Below are 19721 nucleotides of genomic sequence, written 5' to 3'. Positions count from 1 at the left end.
TGCTGAGGGTAGAATTCAGTGCAAGAGGAAGTCAGCTGTTTTTTCTTGTGCGTTATTGTCACTTAATCTTTGTTGTCAGGACGACAACATGCAACAGGAAGGTTCAGGTGCCAACTGTCTGGCTCCTAGTAAAGCCGAGGAGTCACATTCAACCATTCCAGTTGATTAAGAATTTAAGAAGTTGGACTACTGGGACAAAACTAAAGTAGACTTGCATTTGGACTGAACAAGCATCAACTGGGACATGTCAAAACCTGCAGACACATCAAAAGGACTGCTCAGGATCAGACCGTCCTGTGTGCAGAACTGGAAGATGTTTTTTTTTTAATCAGGCCAGGTAATAGATAAACCTCTGAAAAAGTTTCTCAGGTGAAATGTCAACATGTAACAGAAAAGGTCAGCTTTCATCTGTCCTGGGTGAAAGTCAAATGACAACTCAGAGAGTCCATGGAGGTCCATTATTGTCTGTATCGCAAAAGAACACTTGGGCAACGTGATCCAAAAGGAGACACAAGACATACAAGCAGATGATTTACTTCGTATTTCAAAGTCAGGATCCTGCTTTCACCAGACATAGAGCAATAAACAGCTTCAGCAAGCAAAAACCAGATTACACTGGTGTCCTCTGCTGGTCTGTCAAGGTAAAGACAAGACCTCAAGAAATGCTGTATAAGACAAAGTCATAAAAGAGGTGCATTATTTTGCTATATGTTGCCTTTTTGGATTATGTAAGTTAATAATAGTGTGATGACTCTTTATAAGTGAACTTTTGTTTTACTGCTACTCTCCACTTGAGACTCAACTCATTGCATGTCAAACTTGGACCATTGTTTGTGACTTGTGAGCTATAGCTCATGAAACAGCACCCTCTATTGTGAACAACTGGCAACCAGCACCAGCATGTCAGACCAAAAAAGTCTGTATTTCAACAGTGGCTTCAGTTTTGTCCTCATTTTCCTGGAGAAAATGTTGGTTGCTAGTTGCAATAAAAGTTTTTTTCTGCATTGATCCTGGTCTATTGAACTGTAGCTTCTTATTTTATATCACAGCTGTACTTGTGTATATATCATCACAACCTGCTACCCACAATACTCACCTTTGGTTCACAGGCAGCCTCCCACCATTAAAACTGTAAAGAGGTAGACAGAGGGGGCACACCTTGCCCTGCAGGGATGCTTTGAAGAGACAGACTGGAAGACTCTCTGTGACCCTCATGGTGAGGACATTGATGGACTGACAGACTGCATCTCTGACTACATCAATTTCTGTGTGGACACCCACGTACCCACAAAAACCATTTGCTGCTTCCCAAACAATAAGCCCTGGGTCACTCAGGACATCAAAGCCATCCTGAATGACAAAAAGAAGGCATTCAGATCAGGAGACAGGGAGGCAGCGAGGAGGGTCCAGAGACTGCTGTCTGTCAGGATCAGGGAGGGGAAGGAGGCTTAAAGGAGAAATCTGGAACAAAACATTCAACATAACAACACCAGGGAGGGTTGGAGGGGCATGAGGACCATCACTGGCTACAAGTCCAGCAGCCATGCGACTGTGGGGACAGTGGACCGAGCCAACGAATTGAATCATTTTTTCAATCGATTCCAGGCTGAGCCACAGAGCCAACTTCAGTTCAGTAACTGCTCCTCAGTCCCTCCCCCACACGACTCAGCTACCACCCTAACAATCTCAGCTAAGCAGGTGAGAAGAGAGCTGAACAGGCTTCATCCCACAAAAGCTGCAGGTCCTGATAGAGTCAGCCCAAGGTGCTGAAAGCCTGTGCTCCTCAGCTCTGTGGTGTTCTCCAACACATGTTCAACCTCAGCCTGCATCTGGAGAGAGTTCCTCTTGAGTGGAAAAAGTCGTGTCTGGTTCCTGTAAATAAGACGCCACATCCCAGGGTCCTCAATGACTTCAGACCAGCGGCTCTGACATCACACATTATGAAGGCTTTTGAGAGGCTGATCCTGGAATTCCTTATATTCACTGGAGGGGGTCAAACCCTCACTTGACCCCCTCCAGTTTGCTTATCAACCCCATATTGGAGTGGATGATGCCGTCATACACCTGCTCCATCGCACCTAAACCCACCTGGACAAGCCTGGGGGCTTAGTGAGGATCATGTTTTTTGATTTCTCTTTTGCATTCAACACCATCCGGCCTGCACTGCTGGGAGAGAAATTAAAAAACATGCAGGTCAACACTCCCCTGATTTTCTGGATCATGGACTACCTCACTAACCGCCCACAGTACCTCCACCTGCAGAACTGTGTTTCTGACATTGTGGTCTGTAGCACAGCTGCTCCACAGGGAACAGTACTGTCTCCATTTCTCTTCACCCTGTACACCTCAGACTTCAGGTACAACTCAGAGTCCTGTCATCTCCAGAAGTTCTCTGATGACTCTGCAGTTGTAGGATGTATTATGGGTGGAGATGTCACAGAGTGTGGGGGAGTGGTGGACAGTTTGTTGACTGGTGTGGACCATCTTCAACTGAACATCAATAAAACAAAGGAGCTGGTGATGGACTTCAGGAAATCTGGGAGTCCTGTCATCCCTCTCTCTATACAGGGGGAGGAGGTGGAGGTCGTGTCCGAGTACAAATACCTGGGAGTGTACTTGGACAACAAACTGGACTGGACCAAGAACTCAGCAGCATTGTACAGAAAGGCTCAGAGCCGGATGTACTTTCTCAGGAGACTCAGGTCCTTCATCGTCTGCAGCACCATGCTGCGGATGTGTGGTTCCAGTGTCATCTTCTATGCTGTGGTCTGCTGGGGCCGCAACATGAAGGTGGCTGAACAAACTGATTAGGAGGGCTGGCTCTGTTCTGGGGGTGGAGCTGGACCCTCTACATGTTGTAGTTGAGAGGAGGATGCTGTCCAAACTCCTCTCAATCCTGGACAATCCCTCCCACCCACTGCACAGTTTGTTGACTGGACAGAGGAGCACGTTCAGCCAAAGACTTATTAACATTAAATGCTCCACAGAGCGCCACAGGAGATCCTTTCTACCTGTGGCCATCAAACTGTACAATTCCTCCCCCCTCTGTAAGGGGTGGAGGAAATGATAGTTGTGTCATACACTTGCTGTCAATACACAATAGGCTATAACACTGACCTAATTTTATTGATCTATTTTACATATTTTACATATTCTGTACATACATTGAGTTTTCTGTATTGATGTTATTGTGTATTTATGTTGGTGTTGATCTTTCCTTGTTGTGGTTCCCTTTCTTTCTGTCTGTGTTGACAACAACTGTAATGAGGCAAAACTATTTCCCTCTGGAATTAATACATGAATCTCGAATCTATGTGTTATTATAGACATCATCATCACCATCCTCATCATCATCAAGTCCACATCCCGTCGGGAAGTGTTTTCATATAAAGCTAAAAGCTGTTACAGTGTAAACCCTTTGACATGAATTGTTTTTTTTTTTGCATCACTTGATGAGAATCCTCAGATTTATTAACTGTCTGTCTGTTCCCGTATAGTGTCGCAACAATATCGTCCTTTTACTAAATCATCACGGAGGCGTGATATACTAGTTCATGTGTTTATCTGGAGCAGTCCATTTCTAAATCAAATCCTTTTCTGAGGAGCCCTTCGCTGGGAACAACAGGTTTTACTAGTGAGCGGCGGTAAGTCCGACACACAGTGAAAGCATCTAAAGCCACACATTTCGCTTCCGTCATTACGCACGCTGACGTAAGCTGCTTGTCCAATCAGCTGAGGAGCCTGAAGCTCACGACAGAGGCAGATGATATGGCAGCTTTGAGAGCGACCAGGTGGAACTTGCTTTGTTCACACGGCTAAACCTTTGAATATGAAAACACTTTGACTCCGAGGCAACGTCAGGGCAGCTGCTTGACATGATTTATTTAATACTGATTTCCGCGTTGTCGGGGGCAGTCGTCACACTGATATTGCAGTTCTTGTTGATTTACCGGAGAAGCTCCGAGCCCGTAGGCAGGACGGTGCAGTATGTCAAAGTAGTGCCTGATAACGCACTGAAGGATTACTTTAATACCCAACATGTCGAGCCAGGCCAGCAGCAGCAGCAGCAGCAGCAGCAGCAGCAGCAGCAGCAGCAGGACAGCACAACATCTGCTGCATCCAAACAGCAAGACGCCGCTTCGGCGCGGCAGCAGGAAGCGGCTGTGAGCGGCGGCAGCCCCAAACAGCAGGCGCCACCGCCTCTACACGGCGAGTCCGCTGATGAGGCCAAACACGAGACGTGCAATTTCCTAAATGCCATTTTTCTGTTCCTGTTCCGAGAGCTCAGAGACACCCCCGTCGTCCGACACTGGCTCACCAAAAAGATCAAGGTTGAATTCGAGGAGCTGCTGCAGACCAAGACGGCGGGTCGGCTCCTGGAGGGGCTCAGTCTCAGGGACATCTCCCTGGGGAATTCTTTGCCGGTCTTCAAATCGGCCAAACTCATGAAGCCGGTGCATTTGAACGAGGACGGGATGCCAGAGGAGCTCAACTTCGAGGTGGACCTCGAATACAATGGCGGCTTCCACCTGGCCATCGACGTGGAGCTGGTGTTCGGGAAGTCAGCCTACCTGTTCGTGAAGATGAGGCGCGTGGTGGGCCGGCTCCGGCTGCAGTTCACGCGCATGCCCTTCTCCCATTGGTCCTTCTCGTTCCTCGAGGACCCGCTGGTGGACTTCGAGGTGAGGTCCCAGTTTGAGGGACGCCCCCTGCCCCAGCTCACCTCCATCATAGTGAACCAGCTGAAGCGGGTCATCAAGAAGAAGCACACCTTGCCCAACTACAAAATCAGGTGGGCTCAGAACCAGGGAACCCTGAATCCTCAGTGGAACCTTTATCCTGGAGGTGCTTTGATAAGGGAAGTTTAAAGTCAGACAGCCTGATGTTACATTAACAGCTACTGTAGGCTACATGTGTGCTGATGTCTCCCAAACTCATTATGCACCAAACATTAGACTTGTGACTTGTGGAGACGAGATAAGAAAGGGACAGCTACTGAATAATATAGTGGGTCGCGGCATTCAGATGAAACTGCTGCTCCAGCCTTAGCAAAGGCCATGTAGATACTTCAGTAGGTCAGCTGGCGCATTGTCTGAGCTCTGTAATGGTGGCAGCATTTAGTATAAGGACCAAAAAGCTCAATGTGGTATCAACTGACTGTAGAGTAGAGTCCCACAAGCCTTCTAGCAAACACTGCTCCAGATGTCATGTGAGATCTTTTTTCAGCAGCGGTTTTCTCTTTGCCATGATGCTGCCACTGGTGAAGTGCCGAGGCAACGGTTGCTATGTACACACAGTCTTCCACGTCAGCAATCGATCCCTGGCTTTTTAATCTTATAGGCACGCGGCAACCTCCCACACAGTTTCAGGAAGGTTTACTCTGGCATATCAATTCCTCCAGCACGGCCCAGCACAGCTGTAAGGCCATACTGAGGAGAAAGTTGGTGCCTTAAAAATGTTCTTCTGTCTGTCTAGTATTATAAGATTTTCAGAAATCTAGTCACCATCTAGTGACTAATCTAGTAAGGTAATATCCTCATTTAGGTGATAAACATTTAAGGGTGCTTTCACACCTACAGCCTTTAGTTCGATTAAATTGAACTCAATTCCGTTTTCCCTCTTGGTGTGGTTCCTTTTGTCTGGTGTGAACACGGTAATCGCACTCGAGTGTGCACCAAAACCACCGCCCCTAGACCCCCGAAATGAGGTGGTCTCGATCCGAATCACTTAGCAAAATCTGGTGCGGTCATCCCAGTGAGAACATGTACCGAACTAAAACGGGACCAAACACTATGAATCGCATACTTTGAAGAATTTGGGTAGTGTGTAGATTTCCATTCCTTTCGTTTGTCCACCAGAAACATGCTGTCTGATTAATTGAGGACAAACGTGGAGACGTGAGGAGGTGAAGTGTCTCACAGACACCAGGTCTGATGACTCTGCAGGCGATGTAACATAAAAAACAATAATAGAGGGGATGGCCAACCAGCAGTAACATTCATTGTGAAATCATCTCTCTCCTGTCACACAAACGTACAGTAGAACAACACTTCACCTTCTTCCTGTATTTACTTTTTCTGTTTCCGCGGCAGACACATCTGACCAATAAGGGGACGTTCTCACGTAATTAGACGTGACTCATTTTAGTTCACTTGGACTTTTCTCAGTGTGATAATAAACCGAACCATGAGGAATACGTTTCAAGTTTACAAACTCATCCACTAATTTTGACCAAAGCAAATGCACTAAGGTGTGAAAGCACCCTAAATCTTTGTGACCCAGTTGATTGTTTACATTTGTCATTGAAAAAGGCTGGATATAATCAAAATGGACTGTGTTGTGCACCTATGTAGTTGAAAGTAGGGATAGGAAATTAGTAGAAGGAAGTGGGAGAAACAAAGAAAAAGGGAAGTAGGAAGTACATATGAGAGAGAGAGAGAGAGAGGAAGAGAGAGCAAAAGTTGTGTCATAGGGTTTTTTTCTATGCCTTATCAAATTCAAAACAAGAACAGATGCAGGTCAACACATGTTCTCACTGAGTGTAAGTGTTACTCGAGGCATGTGATGAGGATTTACTCAGGTCACTGATGTCCTTCAGAGAACAGCAGCATGGCAAATTTGTATCCTGATTGTTGACATGAGTCCTGTTAGGGTGCCTGTGCTCAGTTGGACTGACTGATTATTATTTGCTGTCTGTTATAACACTAAAGTGTGCAACACCGTGATACACACTCTTTCATCCCTGTCTTCGCCCAATTCACCTTGCAGTTAGACTTAGTTAGAGACGGGTCCTCTTGAACTGAGACTGGATTCATGAACTTTTGCCTGAGGAATAAATAATCAGTTTAATCAGTTCAGTAATCAGTTGAGTCAATTATCTATTGCTGGACTATAGTGTGTTGATCTTTAAAAACCTTGCCTGAAAAAACTTCACTAATGTGAGTGGTTGCTGCTATTTTCTAGTCTAAATGAGTAGTTAGGAAAACAGTTGTACATTTTTTATAGAGATGAATCAAAACATCTGAAATATTGTGGATGTGAAGGGGGGTGAGCCTGGTGAGTTAAGTTTGAGACCCCTCACATAAAGACTGAAAATAAGATTATTAAGTGCCCAATAAGCAGGTCGGATCTGTTGTGGTACAAAATATTCGCTTTTAGGAGTTACAGTACTTTATAGACATCCAGTAACAACATGACCTCAGAGAAAAATGAGACATCAACAAAATAAAGTTACCAGTTACATAATTAAACTAGCTTTACACTAGGACTACTTTAAACCCCTACTATGGCTTATTGTAAAATGGAGGTGCAAATGTGATCCCAGCATAGGGAAATACAAATATTCTTGGTATATTTGGCTCCTATTCTTTGACCACAACAAAATTCCAGTCTAATCGTATTTGTTTTCTTAAATCTTATTAGCTTAAATTTTATCATTTAGTCTTTGAAGAGCTCAAGACCCATAATGTAGAGTTATGATTCAATAGCTCCTCAAAAATCTGTGTTTTCTGTGTTTGCTTTACGCAAGCATTCAGCACTTATTTAGTTGCACAGACTCCCTGAGTTGTGTGGGAGAGTACTGCAGCAGTGGAAGAACTGTAAACATGCATGCAAATGTGAATCACCCACGATCATGCAGCGTGTCATGAGATGATGTAATGCTGGGCAGCTGCCAAGAATGAAAGCTGGACCTTAGGATTTGGTGAATGGCACAGATGGTAGTTCTGTGGAAAAGGGGTTGGACCATGGCCCAGTGGAGGTAATCCAGGCTAACAACTTCAACTATGGGGGAATACTATGTTCAGTCAGATCTTTGATGGTCTCTCTTTGCCCTAATTATTATTGCAGCTCATTGTTTTTGTTTTGTACACTACAGGAAGCTGCATATTCAGAAGCTAAAAGCAGAGGATCTGGATCAGTAAATACAGTATTTACATGAACAAATTAGAGTTGTTCAGAGCTCGCCACGGTCATTACTTGAAATCATGCTCTAAGCATTTTTTGGAAAAATGCAATTTATGAAATTGATGTCCATTACTCATTTTTTCCTTTGCACCACATCACTTTGTCTTACAAGCACATAAAGTCGTCATGGGCCTGGATCTGTCAACATGAGCTGAATGGCTGATTTGACTTCATCAAGAGATTGACTTCTAGATGTGAGAGACAGAAGTTCAGAGTTTCAGCTTTTATATTGTGGTATTTACATCTATACACTGTATAATAAATAACACATGCTCACTGAGTTCTGTGGAAGAGTACTGCAGCAAACAACAATGAACACAGCACCTTTTGTATCAGATCACCCAAATATTAAGTGAGCAAATTGCTTTGAAATGTGCAGGTATTAGTTATGGCTATAATAAGATTAAAATAAGATAAGATAAATTGTATTAATCCTCCAAGGGAAATTCAGGTATTCTTGTAGATAAAGATAGTAAAAGCAGTTAGTAATTATCTGCTGTTGGCTAGCGTATTGTAGAGCCTGATGACCTTTTGGATGAAGGATCTCCTATCTCTTTCAGTTCTGCAACGCAGTGATGTGAGTCGTCCACTGTAGCTACTTCTTTGGTCTGTCGTTATGTTGTGTAGGGGACGGTCGGTGTAGTCTAAAACGGTCTTTTTCTGTGTGCATTTCTCCATCACTGCCTCTAGTGAGTTCAACCTCATTCCAGTCACTGAACAAGCTTTTTGCACCAGTTTGTCCAGCTGCCTTGCAACCTTCTGCTTTATGCTGCCTCCCCATCAAACAGCAGTATAAAACACCACACTTGTAGTTTGGTAAAACATTTGTAGCCTTTTCCTGCAGATGTCTAATGACCTAAGCTGTCTTAGGAGGAAAAGACGTGTCTTTCCTTTTAAATATTGCACATCTGTGTGAAGTGACCAGTCCAGCTTATTATCCATGTGCATACCTGGACACCACAAATGCTGACTGGATAAGTAGGGTATTTAGACCATCCACTTCAATCTCTGTGGTTTTAGAGGTGTTCAGTAGAAGGCAGTTTTTGTGACTCTAGTCACAACAGAATTGTACCGGAGGTCTGCTGTGTACAATGTGTACAGGAATGGAGCCAAAACAGTTCCCTGTGGAGCACCAGTGCTGCTTAGAACTTTACCAGAGATGCAGTTCCTCAGCCTGACAAACTGTGGCCTTTCTGTCAGGTAATCAGTGGTCCAGGAAACAAATGAGAGGCCAACCCCCATCCCTTTCAGTTTTTCTCCAAAGATATATAGTTAGATGATATTGAATGCACTTGATAAATCCAAGAACATAATCTTCACATAACTTGCAGGTTCTTTTAGATGAGGCAAAACACAGTGACACATGTAGTGGACAGCATTATCCACACCAACGTGTTCCCTGTAAGCCAACAGCAGGGGATCCACTGTGTGTTTACCCTTGAGTCTTATAAGGTGCAGAATCATCCTGTCCAGGACCTTCATAATGTGGAATGTGAGGGCCACTGACCTAAAATCAGTTAGTTCAGCAAGACACTTTACTTTATGTACTGGAACAATAAAGAAAAAATATATTTTCCACAGTGCGGGACCCTTTCCAATTGTAGAATGAGGTTGAAGATCCTCTGGAGAGGCTCAAATGACTAAGCAGCACAGTCCTTCAGTAACCTAGGGCATGCACCATCTGGGCCTGCTGCCTTTCCACAGCTCAGTCTTTGTAACTGCAGCCTGACCCCTGTTACTGGGACAGCCCCTTAATTCAACACATCAGCATCAACATAGGGTCTTCAGTGATTGTTCCCTCTAAGTCTGCCAGAAACCTGGCTTTCTTTAACTGCCATCAGGTTCAAAGCCCTGACCATTATCTACAAAGTGGTAAACTCAACAGCACCTGCCTACTTAAACTCCCTTATCCAGGTCTACAATCCCTCCTGTCCACTGGGCTCTGTCAGCAAACCACGTCTTGTGGCAACATCAGGCATGGTTTATTATTTGGGTAATACCATCCCCATGGTGAAGCATTATTTGCCATCGTTATTGGCCTGGGAAACAGAGATTGGTCAGAACTATGAGAGACAGGGATGGGCTGAAAGTTAAGCTATAAATAATTGTTCCATTAGTTAACAACACAAGTCAGGTTGTTGGAAGGCTGGAGCTAATCCTAGCTGACATTGTTTATCACAGGGCTGAGACATGGAGACGGACATTTCACATTTGCATTGGGCCAATTTAGAGTCACAAGGTAACTTAACCTGCATGTCTTTGAATAGTGGAAGGAACTGGAAATAATCCACTTAGGTTTCCTCTGGATACTCTGTAGACAAGACCTGGACACTTTTGAGGAGGAACTTTGGACCATTCTTCCTTACAAAACTACTTCAAAACAGATCATTCTTAAATGTGTGGTATCAACGCTCAGCTGAGTTATTTTGTTCAAGTCTGGACTGTAGCCAACTCTAAAAAGTGGACAGACATATACTAACTCGAGCTTTTTTATGTCATTGACCTAGGGTTCACGGGTATACTGCCCCTCCAAACAAAAAGTCACCACCTGGATTTAAATAAGGAATTAGGTAACAGCCTCTCATTGGATAATTACTGCATGCATGATTTTGTTTTAGCTGCCAAGTTATTTAACCTTAACTGAAACAGTAAGCAACTTCTCATTTCTTAACCAACCATGTCGGAAGACACATCCTGTGGTCGGGGAAAAGATGTTAATCTGTTTTAGAAGGGTCTGATTATTGGCATGCATCAAGCAAAGAAAACATCTAAGGAGATTGCTGAAACTAATGAAATTGGGTTAAGAACTGTCCAATGCATTATTAAAAACTGGAAGGATAGTGGGGAACCATCATCTTTGAGGAAGAAATGTGTTTGGAAAAACATCATCTCTGAAATTAATTCGTAATAAAACAACAGTAGAACTCACAGCTATGTTTAATAGTGAAAGTAAGAGCATTTACACACACACTTTGTGAAGGGAACTTGAGCTGTATAACCTTAAGAAAACGACTTGTAAGTGAGGCTGATCAGAATAAAGCTTAAATTTGCTAGGGAGCGTAAAGATTGGACTCTGGAGCAGTGGAAGAAGGTCATGTAATTGGATGAGTCCAGATTTACCCTGTTCCAGAGTAATGGGTGCATCAGGGGAAGAAGAGAAACTGGTAAAATGATGCACCCATTTTACCTTTTAACCTACCGTACAAGCCTGATCTGGGGATTTTGCAGTTGGTAAGGTCTAGGTTTAGCAATGTTATGTGCCCAAAGCATGACATCAGCTGACTACCTGAATATACTGCATAACCAGGTTATTCCATCAATAAATTTTTTTCTTACCTGATGGCACAGGCATATTCCAAGGTGACAATGCCAGCATTCATTGGGCTCAAATTGTGAAAGATCATTTTCACCCGTGAATTGGCCACCACAAAGTCCAGACTTTAGCCCCATTGAGAATCTTTGAGCTTGAGAAGACTTTTCCCATCATCATTACAAGATCTTGGTAAGCAATTATTGCAACTCTGGAGGGGATTACATTTTGTGACATTTCAGAAGCTTATCGAAATGATGCTACAGGCAGTCCAACTAAATTTTAGAGTGTGTCCCTTTTTTTGTTTGTACTGTAGTAGTAAACAAGTTGTGTCTGTTAGGTAAATGTGATTTAGATGAAGCTTTGATCATAACATATGTGAATGTAGGTAATTCCAAAGGTTTTGGGATAATACTCTACTGGACTATAACCCACAGTGTATTACAGCACGCACCAGCTCTCCCTGCATAAATATAAACACAGACGTGGTATCCAGCTTCAGTTGTTCGATTTGTAACTGTACTGTAGATTTCTCTTTTTCTCTCTCCTTCTGTCATTTCATGCCAAAGGGGGAAGTATAATATGACTGCAAAAAGTTGGCTATTTCAGAGGGAGTTCCTTTTTTAGCGTAGCCTCTGCCCCTGTACCACAGACGGGGACAGTCTTGTAGTTTAGATGTTTTTTTGACTGATAGCCTAAAAGCAAGAGATGATGAGTTTTGTAAAACAGCACATCTGCAATTACATAAGTCATAGGTAACACTATAGTTTGAAAAACCACTGCGTTATCCATAATGTATTTATTAGACATCTGCTGTCTCTGATTTTCCACCGACCATAACTAGTACCTGTAAAATTGCAATCAATAATTGGCTGCTACAAAATAATACACACATCACATACACATTTTCAGGGGGGAGGTAAATTCTTTGTACAGTTTGCAATGGCAAATCATGTTTGCTCCTCATTCAAGACATTTGGATTTAAAATCAAAAGGAATATAGCAGAATATAAGTTTGAAATTTCCTGGCATTTACATGTAGGTTTACAGTCCAGAAATTGGTGTGTGTGTGTGTGTGTGTGTGTGAAAATAGCAGTAATTCCTGAAAGATTAAAGCGACACTTTTTGTAAAAAACAAAACCGCTATTAAAAAAATATTAACTTCCATTACTTATGAACCTTACAGTATTAAACGGCATAGAATGTAGTACTTTTTTGTCAAAACCCACCCAGTCAGGCAACTGATAACTTAGGTCTTGGGAAAACATACCTTGCATAGAGTTAGCGAGTCATAATTCTGCAGTGGAAATGCACTGCATATAAGGTAAACAGTATAATAATAAATGATAAAGAGTTTTCACTTTGGCTGTAATAAATACCATGCACATAAATATGATAAGGACATGCTCATGATGCAAAACAGCATTTTTTAGCAGGTGATCTACCTGATTTATTGACCAGATTATAATTCAACTCAATTAAATTTTAATTTGTGTAGTGCCAAATCACAACAGAGGTCACCTCAAGGCACTTTACAGTGTAAAGTTTAAGACCTTACAAAGTGTAATTGTATAAAGACCCAGAAAACCCAACAATGCCATTTGAGCAAGCAATAGACAATAGTGGAGAGGAAAAATTCCCTTTAGAGGAAGAAACATCCAGCAGATTATAATAAAAATAAAACAGGGATATCTGAAACGAATGTGAGACCAGTTGATGGGTTTTCCTATAGAAGACGCTGTTGGATGAAGCTGTGGGAACTGCAGAAACAGTCCACTCTAATTGTTGAGATGTTTTACAAAGCAATGCCTCATGCCTCACAAACTTTCTACGCCAAAGGTGTGGTTCAGTGGTAACTGAACTTGAAATTCTTGAAGACCTTTCATCTATCATCTGTGTGAACAACTATGAAGCCCCCTCAGGAGGAGATGAAAGAACTGCATAATAACTATCTGATAAGTTTTGTCGTAGAACACTTCCACTGTTGAGGGAGGGCTGTTCCAGTTGACATTCATCATTTACTCATTGTTCAACTGACCACTGTCTTGTCTATGCAGAAAATGGACCTTGCTGTCTCAAAGGACTATCTCTTTTTCCCTTCACATGCAGATGGACTGCTCCGTTTGGTCCCGAGTACCTGGCTCGTCTGTGTTGTGTCGTGTTTGTAGAGTGATTGTTGCACAATCTTCTGTGCATTGAACTGTCTATATTACATTACTCTAATCATGTCTGGGTGTTTTGTCTTTGGGGTTAGCCAGTTTCTGTCTCAGACTGTTCCATGTTTTAAAATGTACAGGGATTCTGTGCTGGTTGAAAACCCTCCTAAGCTTCTCACTCTGGCCAGCGATGTCTGGAGTGACAATGTCTGTCTGTTGTGGAGGTACTACCACTGAAGCCTTTTTGTGAACTTAACAAAAGCCCACTTTGGATAGCCACAGGATTTGAGTGCTGCCTGGATTTGCCTGCATTCCTTCTTCTGTCCCTCTGCCCTAAGCTTGTTCTCATCTTAGTGGTGTGTCCCACGTTATGCAAAAGATGGTGAGATTGAAAGAGTAAATACTGGTCTGAATTTGTGGGTTTCCTGTTAACCTCTTCTTTACTGTATAATGCATAATCCAGGAAAGACAGTAAATCCCCTGTAACATCCTGCCATATGAACTAGGTGTTATCCACAGCATTAATGTATTTTGTATAAACATAGAGTGGCACAAGAGAAAGCAACAATGAACAACATTGTATGTGACAATAAATACTCACTCGCATACAATGCAGATCAAAGCAGATTGCATTCCACACGGTGTGGCATTATATTCCTTTTAAAGCTGATGAACAGGTTCTTCTAACCTGGTTAAAACCGTCTTTACCTGTTACTGTACATTGTACAACTTGTATTAGTTTTGAGAGGTGATTTACTGAAGCACTGTCTAAGAACCTGGATCAGTGCCACTATGGAAATTCTGGATGAAATTGATTTTGGATGTTTTCTGCGTTTCTCTTCAGATACAAGCCCTTCTTCCCATTCCAAGTACAGCCTCCGTTGGGTTCGACTTGTGATTTGGACCTGTCCGTCCAGGACAGCAGGCTGGTGGAAGGGCGACTCAAAGTCAGCCTTATTGAATGTAGCAGGTAAGACACTTCCCTATATGCCACACCATACAACAACATTTTAGACAGTAGTTTGGGTCCTACTTTGTAAGAAAAGTTTTAAAAAGACAGTGGCCCAGTCACACATCTGTGAGAGTGGATTTACCAAATCTGGAAATGTATCACAAGCACAGTCATTCTGAGTGCATGCTCTAAGTGCATAGGCAATGGACATATTGTAAGATTTCAGCACCCACGTTATGCTATTTGGGCTGCATCAATACCTCTCTAAATCAGTCTTATCAATGACATCAAAACACTTCAAATGTCCCTGGACAAGAAACTGAACCCCTAAGATGTCCAAAAGACTCCAGCCACTTAGTTTGCACTGGGCAGTGCACTCTGGGTGCTAGTACCCTCGCCGTACAAACTGGGGTGGGTTGCATCAGGAAAGACATATGTCGTAAGACCACTCCTAAATAAGTGTGTTGACCATGACCTACTGTTTGGTTCCCCATAGGACAAGCTGAGAAACAAAAAAATACTCCAGTAGTTGACTCCTGCATTAGTCCTTTTCCCATTTAAGAGTCTTTTGGTTATGCAGTGATCATCCCTGTATTAGTGGCAAATGCCATTACTTATCATTATCCCTTTTTTAGACAACCACTTTTGAGTTGCCTAAAGTTGGCATGTTTAGTTAACAATTGGCTCAAGAATCAGATCAATCAGTTGGGGCTTTCTCTCATAGAGAGGTCTCTCCTTTGTTGCCTGGGATAGACAGATGACTTGTGTGTGCTTTGAACAATACTTCGATGTGGTTGGGTGTGTTTGGTAGACCACAAGATGAGCACATCAGATGAATAATTTATGTCCTGTCCATTATAATCAAATGGACTCTCTTCTTCTCCTTGCCTCTTTTCTTTCCCCAACACGTTTGGAGGATGTTTTTGCTATCGACTACCAATTTTAGCATTTAATTGCTGTTACAGATATCAGGTGTATTACGCCATACATGTCCAGTAGAGGGAACTTTCCACCCATTTATGTAAGGTAGAAGCTTGTGATCAGGTAAAGCTTCTGTGGCAGCATCATGCCTCTGAAGATGGCCCTACTACTTTGGCCTGAAACATTTAGAAACACAGTTTCTTTAGAGTATACTGTATTTTAGCATGGGGTAGTTTGGGAATATCTTCTCATCTGTGTAACAGCAGGAAACAAAAAACATTGCTATTCTCTGCACAGCAGGGGGCAGCAGTAGACATGCTGACATAATTGTCTTTGTCTTCCAGTCCACAGTGAACAGTTTCCAGCTTACAATGTTGCCATTTTAGTATTGTTCCAATGAATTAACAGGGGGATGCTGGTAAAGGACAAAATAATATAGCAAGATATAATATTTACAGGCCATTAGAGCTGAAATAATAAGTGTATTAATCAAGCAATCTGCAAAGTTTATATGATCTTGTGAATGTTGTTTAAAATGTTTGAATAGAATTTCAAGGTGGCAGTCTTAGGGAGTATGTGAATAGATTATAGAGACCAAACAGGACATTTTTTGATTAAAGTGTCACATATTAACACATATTGAAAATGATCATTTGTTGAGCTGAGAGTTTAATGTGCTGACAGAAAACATAAGGGGGAATCTTGGAAGCAATAGACAACTAAACAGACAATAATTTTGACCATTTATTATATTTTCAATTCAGTATTGCACTTCAGTAAAGCTGAGGAACTGCAACAGTACTGTGACAGTAGATGCCACCTATCCCAAAACACTGTATTCTACATATCCTATAATGGAAAACAAAACAAAAAAACAAAACAAGAGCTGTGGCTCCATTGTCTATGTTTATGGCTACATGTTGAGGTTTGTTAGGACAAGGCACCAAAACCCCAAACTAGTGCCATTACCTATGTGCAGCTGTCCAACAATAATTTCCCCAGTGGGATCAGTGAAGTATATCATTGTTGATGTAGACACATGCAATACAAAATGTTTGTCTTGATCAACATTTTTGCACTTTCAGTTTTTACAATATAACTCTTGACTGGCAGTGATCAAACGACCAAAAAAAAAATGTAATCAGATCTTTATTCAAATGTTGTTAATTCTGAATTGGTGAGTTACTTCCACTTAACAGTGAAATCATAAATATAGAAAGTCTCTCATTTAAAATAATCAAAACTGTCACAATGTAAGAAGGCTGTTTGCATGCCATCACTAATATGCTGACTGAAAATGTACTGTAAAAGCTAAGGGCATATAATCACAGTTGCTCTTGTTCACAGATGTCTTTGTCTTTTGTTGTGTCCCTACAGACTGTTCATTCTGGGCTCCTATGATAGAGAAACTCATGTTCACTGCACCCTGGAGCTGAGCAGCCACCAGTGGAAGGAGAAGACTCGCAGTTCCATTAAGAAGGTGGGCTCTACTTTTTCTTTCTTTTTGTTTAATTTTGACTAGAGGTACAGGAAAAAGGCATACATTTGATGGACAAATGTATGCCTTGGTGGTTTACAGTCACAAAAAATTCAAATGAATTAAACCCAAAACAAAAATGATCTAATTTAAAATCTTTCTGGTGTCAATAGCATCATTATAAGTGGCACTTTGGATATCAAGTCCAAATTTTGAGCAAGTCAAAAGCTCTCTCTCGCTAAGTGAATCGCATTTACTAAAGACTGTGTCTCTGTGTATATTAAAACAAAACCGAGATAGCCTGCAGCGTAGACTCATAAAAGCAGGCTGCATTGTGGGGCGGCTGTGGCTCAAGAGGTAGAGCAGTTGTTTGCCAATCAAAGGATCGGTGGTTTGATTCCTGGCTCCTCCTATCACATGTCCTTGGGCAAGACACTGAACCCAGATCAGATCTATGCCATCGGTGTGTGCGCTTGTGTGCGCTAATGTGTGAATGAGATGCAATGTAAAAGTGCTTTGAGTACCAGTTAGGTAGAAAAGCGCTATATAAGTGCACATCATTTACCATTGTTAAGGTTGTTTTGAAATCTTTATTTTATTTGCTCCATTATTTTATTATTGTGTTGCAAGTCAAAATCTTTACAGCAATTTTGATTTGCCAATTTCAGGTTGGTGCCTACCATCTTACTCCCTTTTACCAAAAATATGACAAAAGTACCTGTTATATATAGGACATAGGCCTTTCCTTGTAGTAATTTGATATAAACTGCTTTATCCTGCTGTTACACAGATGAGAAGATATTCCCAAACTACCCCATGCTTTTATTCACTAAATTTAACTAGAAATGTGTGTATGTGTCTATTGCCTTTATTGGATAAGAGATTTTGGTCATATTTTACATCCCTACCAACCAGAACAGTGCACTTACTCTCCTTCTTAATCTCCTGTCATTACCACAGTTCAGTCTGTATTCTGCAGCATTTCTAAAATGTTTTTTTTCACATCACAATTTGATTGATTGATTTGATTATTCCCACTACCTCTTTACAAAAAAAGTCCTCTGTACTCTGTACCTCTTTGCCACTTCTGATTCACCCCACAACTGCATAGTCATCTGAGAATTTCTACAGATGACAGGAAAGTTGAGGGGATGGTCCGTTGTGGTGCTCCTGTGCTGCTGACTACCTGCTCAGACTTGCATCCTTGCAACCTGCATCTTTCGGGCGTCTCTCTTAGCACTGTCCCTCAGTCTCACTTTTAGCACCACCTAAACTGTCATCACTTGGTCATTGTCCCCCGCCATGAAGGCTTTCTTCTTCCTGTTCAGCAGCCCCTTCAGGTTGCAGTTAATCCAGGGCTTATTGTTGCAGAAGCACCTCACTGCCCTCCTGATACTCCTGCTGGGTCATACTCAGCACTCCAAGCTTATTCATCGTATTTGCCAGGGACCTTGCATTTCCCGCAATGACAGTAGGAAAAAAAGGTTTAAACCTTCTTATCCACTCTTTCCATTTGATTTCAGACCTGCATCCCCAACATTTTCCTCTCAGCTCCATGTATATCTGGGGCCTTGCTGCTAACAGTGTGGGCCTGGAGAGTAACTGATAAATAATGGGACAGTTGAGACACAAATGTAAGCTGTCAGCTGCAAATTACAAAAATGTAATTTGCCCCAGCTATGGTCTTACCACCCAAAGGAAATTGGATTGAAAGTTTGTTTGAACAATAATGTATATAATATAATATCAGTATACCTAAGAAATGAGTTTCCAACAAGGGAACCGATGGATTGTCTTTAAAATGTGAGCTTTTCAAACACTCTGTCTAAATAAAAGTCTAAAAAAATAAAGTCTAATAAACACTTCCTGTGCAGATGCTGTGTATTGTGTCTTTATTGACACAAGCTTATTTTCATCTTTCTTGCACTAATGAGATTGCCCCATTGTTGACATTTGAGGAGCAAAGAAAATATTCAGGCCCCTTTGGCGAACCTTTTCTAATTGCAGCAATTTAGAGATATTACAGTTATCACATCAGCCTTATTTGGAAGTGACTAATGACGTTTTAGAGTGAAATGTCAGCCTTAATTACTGGCTCTCGCTCCAGCAAAGCCTGATGCAGCTCTCCTTGCCACACACATCTAAATGACATTTGCAACAGCTCAGAGATTCTGAACAGTTATTACCCTGTTTTGTGTTTCCGTGTCATGTTGTATGACTCTGGAGGAATCATCCTCCAGCAGAGGGCATTGAAGCATCAGCTTCATCTCACATCTAACCACATTGTCTATCTCATTTTTTAAAATCAAAAACAGCAATTCATTGTGCATTATAAAACTGATGTCCTGTGGTTCTATTTGACAGTAAAGACTTAACTTATTTACTTTGAAAATACAAAATTAAATGATAAATAATGGTTCCTTTATGAAATCTTTGACATGTAACATTCCTTAAATTATAGTTGTTGGGGTTACATATTGACATATATCCAACTGAACTAGATAAGTGTACATGGTCACTGCACCAGAAACAACCATTGATGGCTGATGAAAACTACTGACAAGACATAACAAACATCATTACAAGTAATTATACTGCAAAATAAATGGTTCAAGCAGTTGAGAGATACTTTAAACCAAAGATGCACAGAATCAGAATATCTTTATTGTCATTGCACCATGTCCAACGAAATTAGAATGCCATCAGGTTAGTGCATCATTCACACAGTTGTATAAAACTGAAAAGTGAAAAACAAAGCTGTAATTATTATATTATTATAATATAAGAACTTTCACACACATTCATACATTCTCATCATCTGTTGCACAATTCCTTATTGCACATCAAAATGAATATTGTACTTCAAGTCCAAATATTGTTGTCTTCACACCACTCCGCTCTACCTCATACACCCTAAAGATGAGCCCCACTACCGTGGTA

At 41.7% G+C, this 19721-nt stretch overlaps 1 protein-coding gene across 1 annotated transcript in view; it reads left to right on the top strand.

The window, feature by feature from the left end:
- The first annotated feature begins 3747 nt into the window (after positions 1–3747).
- pdzd8 (PDZ domain containing 8) overlaps positions 3748–19721 on the top strand; it is a 37905-nt gene continuing 21931 nt past the window's right edge. Inside the window, exons 1-3 of the mRNA XM_026355469.1 lie at positions 3748–4792; positions 14276–14401; positions 16682–16784. Of these exons, the coding sequence (XP_026211254.1) occupies positions 3876–4792; positions 14276–14401; positions 16682–16784 (1146 nt within the window). The 5' untranslated portion in view covers positions 3748–3875. The remainder of the gene's footprint in view (positions 4793–14275; positions 14402–16681; positions 16785–19721) is intronic.

Source organism: Anabas testudineus, chromosome 15 (genome assembly GCF_900324465.2).
Source record: "Anabas testudineus chromosome 15, fAnaTes1.2, whole genome shotgun sequence".
Lineage (NCBI taxonomy): Eukaryota > Metazoa > Chordata > Actinopteri > Anabantiformes > Anabantidae > Anabas > Anabas testudineus.
This window is presented reverse-complemented; position numbering and strand designations above follow the sequence as displayed.